Source organism: Copadichromis virginalis, linkage group LG13, assembly GCF_057382275.1.
Source record: "Copadichromis virginalis isolate Kocher_CV1m ecotype Utaka linkage group LG13, C_Virginalis_male_GT1.1, whole genome shotgun sequence".
Classification (NCBI taxonomy): Eukaryota; Metazoa; Chordata; class Actinopteri; order Cichliformes; family Cichlidae; genus Copadichromis; species Copadichromis virginalis.
In genome coordinates, this window is record NC_140630.1 from 10,402,240 (window position 1) to 10,426,104 (window position 23,865).

Below are 23,865 nucleotides of genomic sequence, written 5' to 3' on the forward strand. Positions count from 1 at the left end.
AGTTTTCATGAATTTTCACATTCAACTCTCCACAGTTTGGTTTGCCATGCGACAAAAAATTTTCAACCTCTCTTTAAGGATCAGTCTGGAAAACAAAAGGTAACAAACAGTTTCAGTAGAGCTGATCTCACCAATTATTACACTGATGTGTCATATACTATCACTTTTGTCAAAACCTTTTTCAAAATTTCACCAAAGAGCCACAGTGGTGGACTGATTGTAATCGATGTACTCAATCACTGTCCTAAAATATGTAGTAAACACTAATCTGCTGTTACAAGAACATTTAATAATGTATTTTAAAAAATATTAGTAAATAACTAGGCCCAACGGGACACAGTGGGTGACTCAGAAAAACATTAAGAAGATAAATTGTTTTATGTTTTGGCACGTTCAGATGTTTCTTTCTTTTGGCAACTAGCTTTACACACCACATTTTGCATTCATTATAGTCATCAACCTTAGAATAAAGCTGTTTTAAAATCATTTTTGCATGGTGATTTATGGAAGGCTTAAAGAGTTCCTCTGTCTAGAATATGAAAATTTAAAGCCTGTAATATACTGGCAAAAAGCTCTCAGAAGAGCTGACATTTTTAATGGATTAAAATAGAAGCTGAGGCAGAAGTAGTAGGTGCTGGCACCCAAAAAATATCTGGCTACAACACAGTATTCAAAAAGTGTCAGCTTCTCTAATGAAATACTAAGTCATTACATTTTTTTCCACCACTCATTATGATGTCAGTTAAATTCACAATCTCCCCTCCATATAATGAAAAAACTTAATAGATATTAGCCATCAAACACATGTCAAAAAGACATATGTTTGGAGCAATGCCTCAGTGACTCTCTGTGCCTGAAAATGATTTCCCTATCGTTATTACTGAAGAGGTTTCAGAGATCCCTCTCATCCTCTGTGTCATTTCTTCACTTGCTTTTAAAAAAATGGGGCAATTGTGCAGGAGTAAAAATTCACCATCAGCGTCATTAGTTACACCTTGCTAGTTCCTCATCGGACTCCCTTTTGCCTTTTTCAGAACTGCCTTAATAAAACGAGGTGCTGGAAACAGTCATCAGAGATTGTTGAAGAGAGAAGTTGAAGATTTGTCATCTTCGCATCCATGTTGTGACTCTCCCATTCCACCACATCCCAAAGGCGCTCTATTGGATTGAGATCTGGTGACTCTGGAGGCCATTTGAGTACATTGAACCTATTGCCAGGTTGGAGAAACCAGTTTGAGATAATCTAACCTTTATGACAGGGTGCATTAAGGGGCCCAAATTATGCTTTTCAAACCATTACACCACCACCACTGGCCTGAACTGCTAATAAGTGCAGGATGGATTCATGCTTTCATGTCATTTATTTCAAATTTTGACTTAACCATACAAATGTGACAGCAGAAATCAAGACTCACCAGAGCAAGCAAGATTGTTCTAACCTCCTATTGACCTGTGTGAATTGTGATGCCTCAGTTTCCATTTTTAGCCGATAGGAGCTGCACCTGGTGTGGTATTCCACTGCTGTAACCCATCTGCGCTGACGTGGTGTGCACTCAGAGATGCTCTTCTGCGTGACTTAGTTATTTGAGTTACTGTTGCCTTTCCATCAATTCAAAGTAGTTAGCTATTTCCTTTGACTTCTGGGATCAATGAGGCATTTCTCCCAGTGAACTGCTGCTCACTGGGTAATTTCTCTTTTTTGGACCACTCACTGTAAACCTTAGAGACAGTTTTTTTGGGAAAATCCCAGTAGATCAACAGTTTCTGAAATACCCTGATGAGCCTGTCTGGCATCAACAACCATGCTATGTCCAAAGTCGCTTAAATCACCTTTTTTCCCACCATGTCTACATGCTAAAATGCAATGAGTTCCTGCCATGTGATTAGCTAATTAGATATTTGCATTACGACCCTTAGAAATGTCGAACAACACTGATTAACACGGAGTGTATATAAGGCTATATTATATTTATTCTTAATATGCACAGTATAATACCTGGTTTTGAAGTAAATGGAGTGAATATTGAGTAATATACATTGACATTTAATCTGGCAGTGTAACTTTGAACATACAATTCGAAAGTGTCTTAAATACCCCCCCCACACACACACACACACACACACACACACACACACACACACACACACACACACACACACACACACACACACACAACAACAACAACATCTATCAGCTCTAATGCACATTATTCAGCAGTGTCACTCTCACATGTGTAATCAGCCTATGACTTGCAAAACCCCCTTGAAACAAAAGCTTTACAGTAAAGCACAAATGGATTGGACTCCTCTGCTGTTTCATAACCCTCAGTGTTAATCACATTGCTTTGACTGAGCAGGCACATTCTGACAGTCCTTGATGACCAAGTACTTGACAGATTTGGACAGATGGCAGATGAGTTTTGCAACAAAATGAGATTTTACTTTTGTCTAAATTTAGTTGTTATGTTGACATTTTGGAAATGAAAGGTGATTTAGTGTGTAACAACAAATAAGCCAAAAACAGCTTGTCATTTATTACATCCCAGATGTAATAAACTGATAATCAACAGGATTAGTGTTTTCAATCAAAGGCTGCAGTTGGATATGCTTTTTTTGTCAACCGTCTACATCTGATTGTTTTTTGTGGAGAGCTACAGGAAGACGGTTGTTACAGGAAAAATGATTCTATGTTTCTTTACCTTCTTTTAAATGTGCAAGCATGCCCTTTTGTCTATGGTTAGATTAGTTTAGAATTATCTTTTTAGACTTTCTCAGCAAAGACATACTGTTTTGGGACATATTGTTTTAGATTGTTTTATCTCTCACAGCTTTCTCCCAGCTCTCTGCTGACGAGACTAGCGCCACATATGGAGTTGTTTATTTTATCTGTTTTGTATTTTCTTATCCTGTTCTCAGTGTCTTTCCTATAAAAAGTGCCCAGCCTCTGTACACGTTGTGAGTTGTTCTGAACAGCTTACCCGTGTGCACGTTAAAGCATAAAAAGTGATCTTGTCTCATTGTGTCTTTATTTCTCCTGGGTCTTTTACAGAGTTTTCCCCCAACATTTCTTGGTCCTTCGAGCCGGAGCGCCTCCATCGTGTCCCATCTCCGTGACCAGTCCACGTTGTTCGTCTGTCGACAGCTCACACACCAGGTGTGTGATAAAAGTCCAGGAGCATTTAAATTCGGGTCTTGGCCAACGTCTTAGAAAGCGACCCACGGTGGTGGGACCCGATCGAGGTGGACCAGACCCGGCGACACTGACCAGGTAGATACAGACACACTGACACAATCTTGCGTAAAAGCGCATTTTGAATTCAGGGAATTTAAAATAGCGGAAGTAGCTCGTCGACTGGTAGCTCTGGGAGCTCGTCGACTGGTAGCTTTGGAGCTCTGGGTAGCTCCCCCAGCTGGGTCTAGACTGGGTCTAGGGAGTAAGTAGCTCTGGGAGCTCCCCTTATCATAAGGGTTCTGGTCGCGCGCGCGTCGAAGCTGTGAATGTGAATGTGTGTGTGTATTGTTTTAATTAATGGAGCAAGCTGAATTTTCACGGTCCAATAAGAGACTGAGCTGCTCCTACTGTGTTTTTCTTTTACTGCTATTCACTGACGTGCTGGTGAGTTGAGAGAACGGTCGAGTTCCGTCTCGTAAAGTTCACACCGCTTTTGGAAATAGTCCGAAAGTAGAAGGGCGTGTGAGCAACCACTCTCGTCTCTAATACCAGCGAAGGTGATAGCAGCTGTATTGTGTATATATTACTTAAACAAAAATAAGTAAATACATAAATAAGATGGGTAATCAAGCAAGTGAAATTAAAACTCACTCCTGCTGACGAGCAGTGGTGAGAAAAGAAAAGTCCAGACGCCGGACAAAAACAGTGTCTGTAAACTGAGAGATTTAAGAAAACAAAATATAAACAGTCAGAAGAACAGAACTCAACTGCCAGTTTAGTAAAACCAGAAGACGAGACACTGTGCAGTTCCCACAATCCTTTTAGTAAACCATCACTCACTCCTGCAGCCGCATCTGCAGCAACACCCATATCAGGAAGAACATAATAATCCCTTATTAAGTGAAAACTAGAGATCACAGTAGTTTTGTTGTAGTTTTCATTTTAAATATAAGGTTTTCATCCTTTTAAACATAAGGTTTTCATCCTTTTATTTTTTGTAGTTTTCGTTTTAAATATAAGGTTTTTATCCTTTATTTTTTGTAGTTTAGTTTTATTATTTTTTCTTGTTTATTCCACTTGTTATTTCATTTACTATGATTTTCATTTACTATGATTTTCTTTGTTCTTTTTATTATTTTATTTTGTTTTATTCTTTAGACCAAATGATTTCCATTTCTGCTATGCTGACATTTTGAAAATTAAAAAATTGCTTAAGATACTTAATAAATAACCTTCACAGACAATTGTTGTATACATTTAAAATAAGTTAAAACAGGAGGGAATGTTACAGGAAAAATGATTCTATGTTTCTTTACCTTCTTTTAAATGTGCAAGCATGCCCTTTTGTCTATGGTTAGATTAGTTTAGAATTATCTTTTTAGACTTTCTCAGCAAAGACATACTGTTTTGGGACATATTGTTTTAGATTGTTTTATCTCTCACAGCTTTCTCCCAGCTCTCTGCTGACGAGACTAGCGCCACATATGGAGTTGTTTATTTTATCTGTTTTGTATTTTCTTATCCTGTTCTCACTGTCTTTCCTATAAAAAGTGCCCAGCCTCTGTACACGTTGTGAGTTGTTCTGAACAGCTTACCCGTGTGCACGTTAAAGCATAAAAAGTGATCTTGTCTCATTGTGTCTTTATTTCTCCTGGGTCTTTTACAGAGTTTTCCCCCAACAACGGTACTTTCTTCAGCTTCCTGCAACTCCAAGCAATACCTTGTCAAAGTCATATAACCAAGAGAGAGATTGAGTCCACATTTTCTTTTACAGTTTCTTAGAATAGCAGTGATTTCATCTAGCTTACTGCCTCAGAGCTGCTATTACAGACTGCCCTAAATTTTCAGCAATTTTATTACAGTTTGGGTGCACTTACATTTCACCCAAAGTTCAGAAAACTTTCTCTGTAAGTATCAGCTTACAGACAAATTTTGTGCAGACTTGCGGGTTTTGGAAAGTGGCTGCTCAGCTGTACTTCAGCCAGGTTTGGACAGGTTGTGTGGCTATGAGCCAGGTCCACCACAGTGAGACTCTGGCTGGTGAGAGCAAGGCAGTGGAGTCAGCAGGTTGTTGTATCTGTCCAGTAGCAGGGATTCTCAGTCACTGCTCTTAAGTCAAGGTGACTCACGGTGGGTGAGGAGTCCACTCAAGTCCAATCTGAGCATAGCAGTAGAGGAAAGCTAGCATTGGTGGGGCCATGGTAGACCAGCCTGAAACAAAAAGAAAGCAAATATATTTGCATGTTTTTCGATTTACAAACTATCTGGATAATGCAGTCTATGTGTTGTTGTCAGTTATTTAATTATGAATGAAGCTTAAACGCAGCTTAAAAGTATATGCTAAGTGAGTAGGTTTGCTCATTTCCCTGTGCCATACTGCATCATGTTACGTTTTTTCCCTCCTTTTTCTATATTTAGCTGTTTCTCCGAGGGTCGTGCAGGCAGGTAAGGACAGCTGTCTGCACCTCCTCCCCAACTGGCCTGCCTCCAGATTATCTCAGTAACCTGCACCTGCACCCACAATGCTTTTCAATGGTCTATTCTTTTCTATTCATGCCAAAATCTAATTCACGCACACACTGGCTGCTTTATGCACAGCTGTACTGTCAGTTTTCTGTCTGCGTAAAAAAAAGGTTACATGAGCTGAGGCCAGAAAAGCTTTATTATGATGCAAAATATTTTAATGGCGCACGGAGGATAAGTTTTGTGTTGTGTAGTATGCATAGTGCGTTTCTGTCTGATTGCAACCATCTTTAAGAAAAGCCTTGATGTTCTAGTAAATATGAACTAATTATTAATCACATTGGGTATAACCATTTTCACATAAGCTATCATTATATGAAGCCTTTCTCACCTGTTTATTCATTATTTAAAGCCCTCTAGCCTACATGTACATTATGAGCCAAGACACCCCAGTGTTTTGCCTTTGCAGGTATCTGCATTTCATTAACACCCTCAGTGTGAAATATGTTCTCCAGCCAGTTATCCAATCTTTAATGTGGCCAACAACTAACATAGTAGAAAGGCAAAGTTGAAAGAAACACTACTAGCCAAATATAACTTCAGAAATATGTTGGAACTGATTGTATTTTTTAAAAATGTATTCAGTGCTTTCGTTTCTTCTTGATTATTCGCAATGTTTTTTGCAGGCAACTAAAATCTAAAAACAAAATAAAACCAACTGATGACCAGAACAACTTTTCAGATAAAAGAAGAAACTTAAAAATTGTAGGTTATCTCTTTTTTTCACCTCTTTGTTTATATAATATCACTAGAAAGGGAGAAGTAGAGGAAAATGTGATTGTTTTCCTACCACTGACAGTCACTCAGTCATTTTTCTATGGACTCTGTCCCATTTCCTATCAGTGGATTATGGATTCACCCAGCTAACAAAGCTAACTAGCCATTGCTAGCTTAGCAACTCTATCCGGTTGTTAAGTGATGACATGACGAATCCTACTTCCGGGCCTAAAGTAGTCTGTTTAATATGGCTTTTGTGTTGTTAACATGTTTAATGTTTTGTATTTTCTTCTATTTAATCTCAAAAAGCTCCTAAAACAGTCAGTGATCACTGTGGACCTCCCTCGGCTTTTATTACCGCTAATCATTTATTTAAGCTCAGTTTTTAAAACCTTAGGATGTAACTACAACCCATCCCATGCAGCAGTATATGAATGACTAACCTCATACACTCAACAAAAATATAAACGCAACACCTTTGTTACTGCTCCCATTCCCCATGGGATGGACGTAGAGACCTAAAATCCATTCCAGATACACAATATAACCATCCCTCCCAAACAGTGGTCACAAATCAGTCCAAATGTGTGGTAGTGGGCACATCTGCTATATTGAGATAATCCATCCCACCTCACAGGTGTGCCACATCAGGATGCTGATCTGACATCATGAGTAGTGCACAGGTGTACCTCAGACTGCCCACAACAAAAGGCCACCCTGGAATGTGCAGTTTTTTGCGCTATTGGGGGTCTGGGGACCCAGAACCGGTCAGTATCTGGTGTGACCACCATTTGCCTCATGCAGTGCAACACATCGTCGCATGGAGTCTATCAGATTGTCAATTGTGGCCTGTGGAATGTTGGTCCACTCCACTTCAATGGCTGTGCGAGGTTGTTGGATATTCGTGGGAACTGGTACACGCTGTCGTATACGCCGGTCAAGCACATCCCGAACATGCTCAATGGGTGACATGTCCGGTGAGTATGCTGGCCATGCAAGAACTGGGACATTCTCAGCTGCCATCTGCCCTGAACAATGTGAACCATGATTCATCCGTGAAGCGCACACCTCTCCAACATGCCAGACGCCATCGAATGTGAGCATTTGCCCACACAAGTCTGTTACGGCGACGAGCTGGAGTCAGGTCAAGACCCCGATGAGGATGACGGGCATGCAGTTGAGCGTCCCTGAGACGGTTTCTGACAGTTTGTGCAGAAATTGTTTGGTTGTGCAAACCAATTGTTCCAGCAGCTGTCTGGGTGGCTGGTCTCAGACGATCTTGGAGGTGAACCTGCTGGATGTGGAGGTCCTGGGCTGGTGTGGTTACACGAGGTCTGCGGTTGTGAGGCCGGTTGGATGTGCTGCCATATTCTCTGAAATGCCTGTGGAGACGGCTTATGGTTGAGAAATGAACATTCAATGCACGGGCGACAGATCTGGTTGACATTCCTGCTGTCAGCATGCCAATTGCACGCTCCCTCATTGCTTGTGGCATCTGTGGCATTTTGCTGTGAGACAAAACTGCACATTCCAGGGTGGCCTTTTGTTGTGGGCAGTCTGAGGTACACCTGTGCACTACTCATGATGTCAGATCAGCATCCTGATGTGGCACACCTGTGAGGTGGGATGGATTATCTCAATATAGCAGATGTGCCCACTACCACACATTTGGACTGATTTGTGACCACTGTTTGGGAGGGATGGTTATATTGTGTATCTGGATTGAATTTTAGGTCTCTACGTCCATCCCATGGGGAATGGGAGCAGTAACAAAGGTGTTGCGTTTATATTTTTGTTGAGTGTATGTGGATGGATTATCTCAGTTGTTCTCCTGGCTGAAGTTTGGTCCTTTTACAGCATCCTGCCATGCGATTACATTTGTTCCTGACCACCGAGAACACTCACGTTAACTTTTATCGAGTGGAAAAAAAGTTAGCTTGTTTATATTATGCTAACATAGCTGTGTCGCTAGTGGTCACGTAGCACATCATTATATACCAGATAGCCAAACTTCAGTAACCCTACAAACGTCACTGCTGTTTAGTTTTCTGTCTTCATTTATGTTGGAAGTGATAACAGAGCTGTACGTTTTAATTTGTTTCCAAAACCCCGTAGTCAGAACATGCTATATTGTATTTAGATAGAAGCTAGCGAGCTAACTTCCTGCTAACTTCTAACTCCATTAAATGTCATAAATTCCGTTTTCATGGATGCCTGGATGTTAAACTCAATTGTTACACCTGGTAGAGCAGAACGCTGATCATTTTATTGAAGATGAAAGACTTTAGACAGTTTTTCCAACTCTCAATAATGCCATAGTGATCATTTGATATATGGACCTGCAGCGGAGTTTAGGTCCAGACACGGCTAGTGACGTCAGACTTAGCAACCGGATAGTCTTATCCCAATCACAGTGATGACTGCTTTAAAATAAACAAAGAAAAGAAAGTCAAATCAGATAAGGGTTCCACCTATATTTTATACACAAGATGTGTTTAGTGCTACTTACTGAATGTTAGCATGCTTGCACACTAAAAAACTAGCTTCTGAAACACTAATACTATGGCTTAACAGTGTAGTGGTTAACAACCTGGCCTAACACACAAAAGATTTCTGCTTCAAGCTTTGGAGGAGATATAAATCCTTGGAAGGGTTGAAATAAGAAGGACAGCTGGTGTAAAAGTCTATGGTAAAATGAAATGCGGGGAGTCATCTGCTAAGCCGACCACAGTGGGTAGCGCCGCATGTTTGCTTTGGCAGGATTTTTATGTTGGATGTCCCTCCTGACGCAACCCCAGAAGGGACTTGTGTTTCTTCCCAGAAAGTACCATTATTATTTAGACAAAAAAAGAATGTGCTAAAATTGGGAACAACACACGTTTGTTGCCTAAAGTAAATATATAGCAATTCTACCAATGTTAGGTAAATGTTCTAAGGGGAAATATTGCCATTTTTAGGACTTCATGTGCCTTAAATTGAGCTTTAAGGAATCTTTGCAGTTAAAAATGAAACACAAAAAGTACTCCTTGGGTAACAGTGAAGATGTCATCAGCACATTTGTGCATGCAATAAACAAACAAAAAAAAACCCACACATAACAGTGCAGTGGTACTTTTTGCTGTGTTTGTGTGCTCTTGAATTAAAACTTGGTCTGTCTCTTAGTTGTAACTTTAGAGTACATGGGGGCTTTCAGGTGCAAGACTCAAGGGGACACTGTTAACACAAACAACTTAAGACACACAGTGTGTTCAGAAAATTGTTTGTTGTACATTTTGCCAGAAAGGTCAGGGAGCAATTACACTACTGCCTGCACCACTCACAATCCCAGACACTCATGTTAATGAAACCACAGCTCCCTCTCTGCAGTTTCCTGTGAGGACACACGCAGACACAAGTAACTGCCTCAGGCGTTTCTGCTGGAACCATTATATCCCAATTTAAAGTGCAAAAACACATGTAATCAGTGAAAGAACCGAGCTTATTAAGTGATTTGTTAAATCATGTATTTCTAATTTTCCAGTCTTTTTTTTTTTTTAGCATTTCAATGATCTTAATAAATCCCCATAAAAGCAAACTGAGATTCTCAGCTATTGCGCAGCTCTTGCTCTGAATAATTCACAACTGAAATGGTATTTTCAAACACCATGCACTTATTTTTAGGTTCCTCTTAACTTATTTACACCGAGACTACAGTCTTGTGAGCACGAAGGAGGTCAGGAGTGCTAGAGGAGGTGTAAAGTTATGCACCATTTGCTGCCTCCAACAAAATTTTACTGTAACATTGAAGCTTAAGTGGTGACTGGAAAATACCCTGTCAGACTGCTTAGGTTTGACTTTAAGATCCCACAGACTGTGGTATAAACAGAAATGCTAAAATAATAAATAGTAATAAAGAAAAGTAATAAAGAAGTGCTTCAGTTTGTGGATTTACACTCACTGCACAACATGAACTAAAATCAGCATGAAATAGAAAGACGGTCTTTTGCCCTTTATCTGTTACCTGAGTTTACCTCTTGCCATGGCATTCGTGGGTGATATTACACAACCTTTAAATCTAACAGTAAACCACTCACATCAATACTAGTGATCTTCACATCAATATATATGTATTTTTTAAATGAATGAAAACAACAATCTGTCTTTTTTTTTTTTTTAAACGTCCCTGGCACTACATAGATCAGCTTAGTAACAACTTTCATCTCTTCAAGTTCCTTTTAAAATCCTATTTTAAACAGCAGGCAACTGTTTTCAGCTCTCATGAGCACAGTGTAAACCATAGTTTCAGCACCAAACATAAGCACACTGGCACAGTCTGGGACTCGCTGGTAAATGCATTTAGCAGCTAAAGATTCACTTATTTCCCTCAGGAGTTAGTAGAGTCAAAGAAAGAGCTGGAAAGAAAGAAAAAGAGATAATGAAGCAATTAAGCAGCTGTTTCCTAACATCCAACACTTGTACAAACTTTACAGGGTAGAAATGTTGTTGTTGTTGTAGTACAGCTTCCACTGCTGCTCATAAGTGGATAAATGTCATGTTTTGGTTCAAGCTATTGCTTGTTTTATTTTGTAATCACTGCTTCTTGTCTGTTTTACTTCCTGCGGTAATTTTATTTCTATTTGCCACTGCCTTATTAGTTTTTCTTGTGTCATCTTCCACACCTGTTCCCCGTTTCTCTCCCGTGTTAAATCAGCGACTCACCCAACAGTTTTTATATAGATACACTTGTCAGTTTCCACAGATCTCTGCCAGATTGTCTTATTCCTTCTTATCTTTTTGTGTTTGTCTCCTTTGTGACTGACAATTGGATTTAGTGTTTGCCTGCTCTTCTTCTGGATCCTTTGCAGGGCTGCTTGCTTTACTGTCTTTGACCTCTGCCGGCTTTGAATAAAAATTTACATTTTGGACTTTTAATCAGCCTCTATGTTTGCCACATTTTAGCGATATAAATGAGTAAACTCATATTCAACTCAATTAAAATTCCACATTAAAGTTTTGGTTAATATACAATATTGATGATGTGACATTCCACTGATGGGCTTTTTTGTACCGACTGTGCTCCCAGCCCAGCAGCGAGTGCAGCTCAGACTGCTTATCGTAACTAGACAGGCTTCAAGAGGCGCTGCCATCTTTCTTTAGGTATCCAATGAGCCAAAAAAAGAGACACTGGGAGAAAAATAGGTCCTGGCACAACCACATAAGCAGATGTCTCTTTATTCGCCTGTGCAGATTAATTAAATTAGAAAAACTGTTAAATACACAAACCTACAGAGAAGCAAAATTTTTAATGATTTCTTATATTTTATTTCCGATTTTATTTTCTAGTACATACTGGCTGGCTTCGCTCTGTTGCTTTAGGAAAAACAATATTTAGCTGCTTTCACCGCTGAGGGCAAACATGTGATGACCTACAATGCAACTCAGCTGTCAAATTAAAAGGAGCACATGGCTGATAATCCACACAGGAGAATGTACAAATGCCAGCTGAAACAATCCTGCAAAATAAAGCCACACGCAATTCCCACTGAGTGAATGTTGTGGAAAGCAATTTACCGTGAATGAAGACACGCTTCCAGAAGATTCTGCCAACATGTATTCCCCCAAGGAACACCAGATTAGAAAGGATGAGCATAGCAGTGGAGAAGGCAAAGACAAGGGCGATGCATCGCCTTTTCATCGCCGCAGAGAAATTCTGCTCCTGGGAAATCAGAAAAATAAATACTAAGAGGCGAACCACAAGACATTTCTATTGTACATGGCAGAAGGAACAGAGAGGCACCTGGCACAAATGAACTGTGTGACCATAAACTAGGTGGATTTCACGGTGTGCCATCAGATATGAGCACTATATTGAGAACATGAACCATCTCCCAAGGCTATGGCCAAAGAAGCAATTGGGAACAGGCTTTTACTAACATGAATATTTGAGGTTAAGTGTACTTCCCCATTAGATGTGACAAGATCCAGCCAGTTTGTCTCCAGTCTGTAATTAGTGTACCCTCTCTAGGCATCATCTCTCACTAAATAACATAATATGACCTCTTTATTTCTGACTGCAGGAGAGATTTTTATTACATCCACACATCTTAAATGAAAGACTTAGTAGGTAATTTAAACCTCCTAATGTTTTAGCACCGTCAATGGATTTCAAACTTACAACTACGGAGTGAATAAAGGTCGAGGCAAAGAGAGACTTCAGAGAATTTTCCACCAGAACTCCAGCCCAATTCATCAGGGCCCAGTACTGTAAGAAGTCATGTCCACCGTGCCAGAGGCAGACGAATCCGAACGCAACACCAGTGGAAAACATTTTGCAAAGAGGACCATGGCGTGAACCTCCCAGTGGAACATAGATGTATCTGAAACACGAGTACATGTCATAAAAATAACAGCAATCCAGTGTCAACAGAATGAATAAAAAAGGGGATTCTAACCTGTGTAAAGACTAACCACTGCAAAACATTGCAAGTGTAAAAATGGCACCACAATGCATTTTGGATTAATCAGAACCAGAAATAACTGCGTGGTCATGCTGATTTTACTTTTAAACATGGCTTTGACGTCTAGTTGCAAAAATAGAGGCAAACCAGAGAATATCAATCAACCTATTAACAACTCTGGAGGAGGGTTAATGTTTTTAAGTGTTTTTTTATGATTCACACACATTTAACCCACTGTCAAACGTACAAATTCTGTATTATTCAACACTTTAGCGCACTTTTGCTCCTGGTTCTGACTTAAGTATATCAGTTAATAAACTGTGAGGATACACAGTTAAATAAAAGAGCGACAATTCTCATGAGGTAATTCATCAAACAGTAAAGCTATAGCACAGCTCCTGCAGTTCATTTTTGTGGTTTAGATTAGATTACGTTCCATGTGGTATAAAAATAGCACCTCATGTGATAACACACTCGATGTGAATAGCGTCCAGTCGTTATCAAATGCAGAGCATGTTGTGAAGAAAAATTGCCTCAGATACTGCGAGAACCTTGTCTGTCCCAGAGGTACTGACAAGAGTCTGAACATGCTATATCACTCCAACACACTTAACAAACAAATCATTGTGTGCAGTGTTGCTGAGCTGGGAACTCATTATCTCAGCCACCCTGTGGCTAATCAATGTTCCTGAAAGATGAGCCAGCATTTTCTAAGCCTGAAATAGAGTGGCCAGCTCGGCCATATTGAGGATGAAAGTAGGTGCGAAAACAGATGGAAAGGTACCAGATTGTCAGAGCCAGAGGAAACTGAATACCTAAACATGCAGAGTATCTATCCATCTAATACATTCATTTGGATGTAGATGGATTCTAAACAGATGTTTTTCAAAATATGATAATATCATGCTGTACATTAATCTCTGATTAATCAATGTGTTATGTAACACCTGATTAATCCAAGCAGGTGGTGCAGACTACAACATGCTCACAGGTTTTATCGACTGTCATTAGGAATTAAAGAGTGTAGTATATATTGTTGTTGTGTAGGCATGCAGCTTACTTAATCGGTTTTGCTTTAAATCCACTAAAAACCGAAGTTAATTTCTAACCTTGCACCATACCCAACCTATTCCCCCACTTACATATTTGCAACCAATATTTACTAAGGTGTGAGATCAAATGCTTCTGCTCGTGTGTAGCTGCAATAATTCAATCAATAACCCAGTGAGAGCTCTTTTGTTGGGCAATAACTAAATGCGAGTGAAATGGAGAACCTGAGAGACGGTGGCACACAGACAGGAAAAGCGCAATGGAATGGCGAAGAATGAGCCACTTAGCTGCCCAGGGAGACGGGGTGTCAGTGAGTCATGTAGAGTACATCATTTAACACCTACGCACTCATCTAACGCTCTTCAGACAATTTCAACTGAATTTCAGAACTGCATTAAAACCTCTTTAAAAGCACTTTTGCAAGAAGGAACGTTGGGGGCATTGTGTCATGGGTATCATTTTGCATCTGCGGTAGGATAATTGCAACTGATGCCATTAGGCAGGAGAAAACAATTTCCAATGGGCACAAATTAAAATGGAAACTTGCATTTGCAATTTAAATTCTGGGATCTCTAGCAAATTAATTGGAGCCATTTTAAATCTCTAATATGCATTCTTTCATAAAAGTAGATGTACACATGCACCGTCATACTGTACCCGTCACACAACTGAGAAAAAAATAAAACCCTAATTAGCAAATAATAACCAAGACAGGGGAACATTTCCACTGTGTTTTCTGACAACCATGCAACTGTAGCGTTGCCTTAATGTAGCAACCTGCCTCCACCAAGCAAACCATAAACTCCCAATAGGCTGCATTCAGCCAAGTGTGCATCATTAAAAGCGAACAAACCAATAATGTGTGTTGTCCAAAGTACAAGTGTGCAAATTACAAATGCACATATTAAACAAGGAGGCATTTCTCCAGGGTGCACGGGCAGCGCCACAATAGAGGAACTGTTCACCAACAACATGCAACCTCATAATCATGAGAAAGCCTACATGCAAATGCAGCATCCTTATCCATTGTGATGAAAAATGTGGGCAGGCAGCAGGAGAATGGCATGTTTTTTTTAAGGTTATTCAGCTGACAGGTTCAATGCCCCACAGGAAATAAGCTCTTTAACTGCATAATAGATAACAGATGCGATACAAAAGTATTCCAAATATTAGATAAGACAGACATAGATAAAGACAGACAAATAAATGGATGCAGATAGGCAGATATTCTTGAGGCATTACTTGATTAGGATGACATTTCTCATTTTAAGTATGCATTAACATTGGAATTAGTCAGTCCATCGCTGAAGTGCCTCTTACCTGATGAGCCATCGATACAGCCCCTCATCAAAGTGCCTAAGAGTGAAAAAAATACATTGAGTCACAAATTTACATAATAATAATATATCATTGAGTAAGAACCAGCTGAGCACTGGGCTTCATATAAACTGAGACCTGCGCAATAAGTATGTTTACACATTTGTGTTTATGTGCTTCCTCTTTGTCATTAAGAAGATTAGATTTGGCTCAGTCTATAACTGGAATTGTTTCATCAGCAATGTTGATGGATAGCTTTATGCAATCCATCAGTGAATTCGACCAGCGCACACACACAGGCTCGATTGGAGTGCATCAGTGTCAGCACACTGGTCCGTTTATCCTACAGCTGTTTTTTTTTCTCGTTTTTTTACTGTAATACCAACACACAGCCTTCTAGCTCAGCTTTTTGTACTCTAAATATGGGGAATTTCTCACTGTTAAATTACATTTGGGAACAAGACTGATTGTACTGGGAGAAAGTGACAAACTGCTGGGATACGTTCAAGGTTTGCACTTAATGGTATGTTTGTTCTGTTTAAAAACTGCCCACTGCTATAATAAGCTGCTAGTTTATACGGCAAGCTAAAATGGTCCTGCAGTAAAGCGTCCCTTGATGCAGGATATAAGCTCTTGTAGAGAGATGTTAATTCAACTTCATTGTGATGATGATTATTACTTTTGAGGATTTATTTTTAAGATATGAAGAGTTGTTTCAACTGTCTACCCTTAACCTTAAACCATAAAAAGGAAGTAAAACCTGCCATCATCATACACATGAAACCTATATGATTCATAAAGGTGAATCATTTAAGAGCTAAACAACAAATAACTGCACTGTATAAGCTTGTAATAGATAAGATGAAATGAATGTATATTTTGCACTATATAAATACATAAAGAGATTTTCTGAAGTGGCAAAGTCTAAATACTAACAGCACAATAGCACAAATGTTCATCCTTATTTATATACTTATACACAGTGTGTTATTGTTTTTGTTAATGAAATACCTGCTGAATAAGATTCCTTGTCCCTTGTAACAAGCGTTTTCCTTTGCATGTTCATTAACTTGAGCAATTGTGACCCCTTCAGTATAAACTAGGAATAGATCTATTAGACTAGTTTCCATTTTAATTGAAAAAATAAGTGAAAAGACAAGTTATTATTATTTTTTCCGCTCATTGTGACAGAAATAATTCAATACGAGCACATTTTAAACCACGAAACAGAAAAAAATCAAAGCATCTTTCCTGTTTCTTACAATTACACAGCACTGCGTAAAATAATAATAAACCAGAAATATCCAGGTTCCTTTAACTGACACACAAGTAAAACTCAATTATTAAAGCTTTTGGTTTTACTCTACAAGGTTTCAGTTTGTTTCATAATGTCCCTGCTGTCTAAGAAACACTGCAACAAACCTGCTGATTATGAATTAAAGAAAACAAATTGGCCTAAAAATAATAGCTTAACATGTGCTTATCATTATGATGAGTCTGAAAGAATGATCTTCAGGTGATCTTGTGTAGGACAACCTGTTGTTCTTACTATTAACAACATAAAATGAAACTATTTTCTGCGCCCACTTTGAAACTTGACAATAAATGACTTTGTTTTAATTTAAGGACATGAGGAAAGGTAGCTTTTCTAGTAAAGGGAATATTTAGCAAAGCTGAAAGACCAGTATAGTACTATGTTTGTTATTCTATCACTGTGGTTTCCCAGAATTGATTCCACTGTCTTACCTCCACATGCCTGTGAAACTGTACATGATGCTGACACAACGGGGAAGCTTGGGGGGAACCAGCTGATCCAAAGTAGCGAGCATGGATGGAAGGCCGAACAGTACCAGATACTTCACATAGAAGAACTGGACGACAGCTAGAGCAAGACCACCTGTGACAAAAATGAAAGTAGGTGGTGAAATCAAAAGTTCTTATTGTAAAAAAGTTCTATATAATCCTCAAACGTATGTTAGGCCAGTGTTATATTTATAGTAAAAACTCAAAAGATATATGGGAAAGGAGGATTAGATGTGATTTGTTTGTTCCACAGGTTTTCCAGTCATCTTATTGTCCAAAGGTCTTGATCTAAACTTCATTTCTTCCTTTCTTCACAATTCCATCAACTTTTTTGACAACACTGGCTGAAATGCAGCCCCAAACCATTACAGAGCCTCCACTTGTACCTCTCTCCTGACCTCCTCTCTACATATTTATAACGATTTAAACCAAAAATTTCAAATTTGGATTAATTACTCAATAAGATCTATAAGATAAGATCAGTGATTTCTAATAATAATGGATTGGATTTATATAGCGATTTTCAAAGCGCTTTACAATACCACTATTCATTCACTCTCACATTCACACACTGGTGGAGGCAAGCTACAGTTGTAGCCACAGCTGCCCTGGGGCAGACTGACAGAAGCGAGGCTGCCATATCGTGCCATCGGCCCCTCTGGCCAACACCAGTAGGCAAGTAGGGTAAAGTGTTTTGCCCAGGGACACAACGACCAGGACAAAGAGCCCAGGGATCGAACCGGCGACCTTCCGGTTACAGATGCGATTCCCAACCCCCTGAGCCACGGTCGCCCCATTTTAGTCCAGTTTTTGTATAATTTGGCATACATAATGGCCAACAAACAATACACAAACCAACTGCGGGTCCAGAAGCATCTCTTAGGTCCTTTGCTGGATTTTGTTTCCAATTTCTTAAGGATATGACCTTTTTGTTCATCTGCAGTATAGTGATTTTAGGTCACTTGTCCAATTTCTTCAAATTTTCAGATATGGCAATTGTCTAGCGAACAGCTTTTTAGGAATCTCCTTGTTGCAGAAATAATATTTTATGTGTGTCAAACTTGGCATTTTTCATATAGTGAACGAAGAAAATTGGAACAAATTATGTTTTTGCAACAGGCTAATAGTAACAAAGTATTTCAGACCTTCAGAAAGCCCCAAGACATTTGCTTTAAAATACCACTTACAAGAAAGTGTGGCTTCTTGGAAGCAAAATATAAAGAAATGAAGGATTAGATGGCACCAATTCGCTTGTGTCAATAAGCAAACTGTGCTCATATTGCAACAACACGACTGCCCAGACGTTTGTGGTATAAACCAGATGTAGTGCAGGTTTAACATATAACCAGTAACCTTGGATTACTCAAGTGTGGTTTTTTCTCTATTATATCATCTTCGACATAAGCTCATAATCCAAGAGGTGTTTTCAAATTCATGTTACCAATTTTTGCTTAACATTCAAAAAATTTATGAAAGACATTTTAGACAACCACCTGCATAAACTGTATATCTGACTCTATGTGCATGTCAGAGACCAGCTCTGCTAATTTAGAGTGGGCTTATATTTAATTTAAGTGCAAATAAACTATTATATCAAAAACAAACAAATACACACATATATGAGAACGTTTTAAAACTTACATAATCCTGTGGTGGTAGCATGTAGTAGGTAAATGTAAAGTTTAAATTTTAAGAAAGCTGTGCTGTTGGTGGAAAAAAACAGAGTATCAAGACTTGCCTAAGGCCCAAGGAGGAAGAATTTCTATGTAGGTCTCATTAGACTGGATGGAGTGCATGTACATGACGTGGATCATGTATTCTGCAATACACCACCACAAAATGATCCGTCCTAATCTGAGCACCAAGTAACTAAGGGCAGATTCATCCCTGTTACTTTCCTCCGCAGACTTCTGCATCTGTTAGTGGAGCAAGAGAGCATGTTATTAAGGACTGCCAGGTGAATCTTCATTCACACAGCCCCACCCAAAAAAAATCTCAGGGTTGTAGTAAAAGAGGCAACACATAATGTAAGGATAAGTACAAAACTACGACAAAAAAGATAAGCTGATTAAAAAAATAAGTGAACATGTGATGTTACTGCTCTTTTGTACTGTAAAAGGGAGATCTGCTCTCAGGAGCACCAATCAGCTTCAGTCTCTTGCAGATAAAAAAAAAACAAAGAGGAAAATTTGATTCTCAGTTTAATCTAGAAGAATGCTTTGATGTCTCTTACCTGCTCAATGTAGTTTTTGTAGGTTATAATGGGTCCATTATAGAAAAAAGGATGATAGAAGGTATACGAAAACAGCCAGCAAAGCTGCACAATACTGCATTGGTCTTCAGGGCTCCAGCAGTGCTCCAGGCTGAAGCTGATGAAGCGCAGACCACAAACAGCAACACTGAAGAGCAGCAGATAGTGCTCCTCATCACTCTCATACCAGCCTCTCTGTGTAATACAGTGGGAAGGCCAATTACATATGACGCATTCCATCAAAATCATTGCATTAGTAGTAACAGCACTAAGATAGACACTAAATATATATTCTATTTATTTATACAGTATAAGTGGACTATAGTGAAATGGTTAAGTAACATTAAAAATGAATCTAAATGTTTGCATTTTATCTGAAATTATTTCTATTTATCATTTATCATGTAGGAAATTGATCTGTTAGATAAATATACTCAAAATAAATTTACCCTAACCATGTGATCTGGATACTGTAGAAAGGAGGCAAGTGACCAAATGGTTCCCTTAGTATTTTGCGCCCTCTTGTGTTCTTGGCAAATATGACATCTAGTAACAATCACAAGGATAAAGGAAGTTTTCAAATTGTAACTGGATATCATGCTGCTACAGAATAACAAAAGGTTTTTACAAAAAAACTAGTTTAACATTATTATTTATATATTTTATAAAGCCCTGTCATGGGCTGGTAAACTGTCCAGCATATACCCTGCCTTTTGCCCCATGACAGCTGGGACAGCAGTTAAAAAATATTTTTTTCATGTTTTAAAGGACATATAATCTCCTGGAAATAAGAACTGCTGTGTTTTTACCATCTTACAATGATCTCTTCATATCTACAGATGGATTAGTCTGCCACTGTTTCTACAGTGGGACACAGTAGAAACGGATGGGACAAAAAAAACACTCACTGGCAGATATCACTAAATCCTACACAAGCCCCTTGTGTAGGATTTGTGTTTGTCTGCGAATACCAATGTAGAAATAAAACAGTTTTTGCAGAACAGTCTGTGGTTTGTTGTTGATGCAGTCAAAGTTACTATTTTTGTGTTAGTTTTTGAACTAGGTGTTGCTTTGTAGTAGAGCTGGGCGATATGAGATTTTTTCATATCACGATATGTTTTTTTCATTTCAGGCGATAACGATATCTATCACGATATAAGCCAAATAACTATATTTGTAAGATTTAAATGTGCCGTTGCTCACAAGTAAAATGTGAAATAATCAGCAGCTTGTTTTTATTTAAATATTTATTTCCCATAATAAGTTCAACAGGGTAGATGTACTTAACTCATTCACTGCCATTGACGTCTATAGCCGTCAATTGCAGTGAATGAGTCAATGGGTTTAACTCATTCACTGCCAATGGCTGGCAGTGAATGAGTTAAGGAACATGAGACTTTTTCAGATAAATAAAGGCAAATATTGCAAACTACACAAAAGGCAGCCACTAAAGCGTTTAAGTTTCAAAATAGAACAAACGAAACAGACTAAATTGTCAATTCCACTTAGAAACAAAATATTAATTCTAAAAATAAATCTTAGTTTGTTTTACAGAAGAACAGACAAAACTGACTAACTTTTGTCAATATCAAATAAACTGAGAACTAAAAGGAAATTCTCAATCTCTCCTTGTTGTATAGCTGAGCTTTTCAAACAGTTTTAACAGTTACTTTAGTCTGACAAAAGCCGAATGACGAATTAGCGCTTCCAGTCAGAGACTGAGGCTACGTCCACACGTACACGGGTATCTTTGAAAACGGAGATTTTCCGTTTTCGTTTTAAAAAATAATCCCGTCCACACATAAAGGCAGAAATGAAGGAAAACGCTGCTATGAACATGCCAAAGCAGCAGGTGGCGCTAGATTCCTAACCGTGCAGAAATGTTGGCCAATCAGAAGTCTAGAAGCCTCGGTGGGAAAAAGTAAACAAAGCTGCGCATAGAAGCAGAACCGAGTCGTATGTGTGGACGGACAGTAACTGTGTGTATATGTAAGCATTTAAACACTGCAGAGAGTAGAATTAACAGTAACAGTATTGTAGAAATTCATTTCACCGAAACAATAACGCGGCGCACAGTGTGACGCATGCACCAGTTTATTGTATTTCCAGACTTGCTTTCGGCACAATTTACAGTGCACGCTACTCTGTTTTTTGTCAGACTTGAAATAGCCGAAATACCTTCACACTACGGAACTTCTATGGCTCTTCCGTTTGACAATCTCTCCGGCATTGGAACCATCATCCGTTTTCTCTTCGGTCACGCTTGGTTGATTTTTCTAGTCGGCACACTCATTTCCTCCATTACGCGCTGGCTCCATTACCCGCTGGCTGCTTGGCTGCTTCCCAAACAAACACACGTGCGGCTTGGCACTTGTGCTGTACGTAACAAGTCACGCGACGTGATGCTGCGGCTGTGATTGGTTCGGCTCTGCGCTACTTAATTTGGATTGGCTGACCTTTTTTTTTTTTTTTTTTTTTTTTTTTTTTTTGAGGACAAGAGCGGCGAGGTCTATCGCGATAGCTTAATTTCTCTATCGAGTCAAAGTTATATCGCGATACATATCGTTATCGTTCTATCGCCCAGCTCTACTTTGTAGGTGTTCAGAACACCTACAAGCATACAGGAAAAGATTTATTGTAGGAGTTAAAGCCAAGTCAACCCACCTGGATGTCTTGAAGTTCGTTGATATGAGGTGTGTAGAGCAGCAGCAGGTTACATGCCCACGACAGAGCGGGCTTTCGCAGCTGGGCCATAGAAAAGGACAAGCCCAGATGTACCAGCAGCACACTCACACCTTTAATCCCCAAAACACTGCTGGCTGCTAAGAAGCCATATATCGCAAGTGCTGGCACTCTAAGCTGATGGAAAAACACATAAAAATGTGTGGGATTAAACTGTTTGCCACCTATATTATATTTAAAGATTACTGTAGCAACAGCTTCATACCTTGGGGTAAAAGATGCTGGTTAATCTTGATAAGACAGCATGACCAATCAGAGTCCACAGTAAAGAGTGCTTAGCCCAGTCAGTCCAAAAATTCCACTCAAAATCTAAAGGGTCCTGATAACAAAACAATGCACTTATAACACCTGAAACCTGTTCAAAAGCAGCTTTAAACAATGCAAATCTGTTAAGGTATTTTATTTCTATGCATCGATTAAATTAAAATTATTACTTTGTTATTCTAAATTTAAAATTAACTGGAAATTACCACAAACCTTTAGTACACTATAAGTCTTAAAATCTAGTCTGTTGGTTCAGACATGGCTTTCTATCAATTCAGCACTGAACTTACCCTTTTAAAACCTTTAACAAGGCCCTTTTCCAACTGGAATTCTCTCTCTAATCCCACTTCATACTCTGGGCCAAAAACAGGATATAACAGCTTTATTTATTTATTTTTTCTCATTTTATCTAACTAAGATTTCAGTAGTCATATTTCTACTATACCTTTGCTGAACCTGTGAAGTTGATAGAAAGAGTAGAGATGAGAGCCCAAGGAAAGCACCCAATAGACAAGGACCTCTGTCCTTGGCAAAGGAGCCAACTGGGCTTTAGATATGGATCCCATCAATGAAAGTCAATCCGCTATCGTATACCTAAAAAAAATTAAAATGACCACAGACCAAGATTACACTCAGCATAATTCCTAGTAGAGTTATGTTTGGAAACTATCTGCTGTAGTTCTGACTCACTTCATGTGCTAAAAAAAATTAATAATTTAGAAAAAAACTCTTGCTTTCACATGTTATAAATAGTTAAACAATGCAGTAGTGCTTATACAAGTCTATTTTACCAATTTAATGCAGGAAACCACGAAAAATGGCAACAAGACACTGTAAATAGTTCAGTAGTGATACTTCTTAGTGATTCTCATAATCAATACACTGTTTGGGTGTGCATATACAACACAAAGAGAAGATAACAAGAAGACTACAAAGGTGGGAGAACTTTCTTTAGTTTACTTTTAAAACTGATTTTCACACATAACCTATATTAAATGCACACTTCAATATACCCTGAGATGTATCCTTTAGTTGAAACACAGCAGAAGCTTGTGTGGAGGGAAATTACGTGTTTTTTGTTTTTTCTTTCATTCTACTGACTGAAGGACGCACAGCGACGGCAGTGCTTGTCAGTGCTAATCTGTTGGCTAGCACTGCCGTCGCTAGGTAACACTGTCCAGAGGTTGCTGGCCATGACGTATCGACCCTCTCAGCTGCCTAAACAAGTTAACCTTACTCTATACCAGAAACCGTCTCGGTATTTCAACTTAAAAAGAGCCCACTGACATAAAGTCGGTGCATGTATGTTTCAACATGCAAATTTGGGCATTAATTTGCGAGGTTTCCTGGGAAATTCCGTAAGCCATCCCACCAAAATACATATTTAGCTAAGCTAGCTCATCGGTTGAAGACTTCGTAATGTTACCTAGTAACACTGGGCTGGTGTCCATTGCGTTGTTGTAGATTGCAGACTTTACTGTATAATAGTGCTTGGACAGTAGATTCCCCCGGTATCCAACATTCAAAGGTATGGCATTCTTCTTTTTGCTTTTCCTTGGCTAGAACTTTTTGGAACATGACTGCCCCCA

General features: G+C 39.0%; 1 protein-coding gene across 2 annotated transcripts; it reads right to left on the reverse strand.

Annotated features, from left to right (window-relative positions):
• Positions 1-4,798: 4,798 nt before the first annotated feature.
• Positions 4,799-23,766, reverse strand: hhat (hedgehog acyltransferase). 2 transcript variants are annotated; one of them, XM_085477203.1, is made up of 12 exons: positions 23,703-23,766; positions 22,722-22,870; positions 22,567-22,631; positions 22,218-22,331; positions 21,935-22,129; positions 19,253-19,465; positions 18,758-18,935; positions 16,963-17,113; positions 15,220-15,255; positions 12,567-12,768; positions 11,963-12,107; positions 4,799-5,383 (listed from the first exon to the last, which is right to left on the reverse strand). In XM_085477203.1, exons 2-12 carry the CDS (start codon positions 22,840-22,842, stop codon positions 5,298-5,300), a joined length of 1,506 nt encoding a protein of 501 aa, XP_085333329.1. In that variant the 5' UTR covers positions 22,843-22,870; positions 23,703-23,766; the 3' UTR covers positions 4,799-5,297. The 2 variants fall into 2 exon arrangements, with proteins under 2 accessions (XP_085333329.1, XP_085333328.1); XM_085477202.1 differs by lacking the exon at positions 23,703-23,766 and adding an exon at positions 23,290-23,446.
• Between the last annotated feature and the right edge of the window lie 99 nt (positions 23,767-23,865).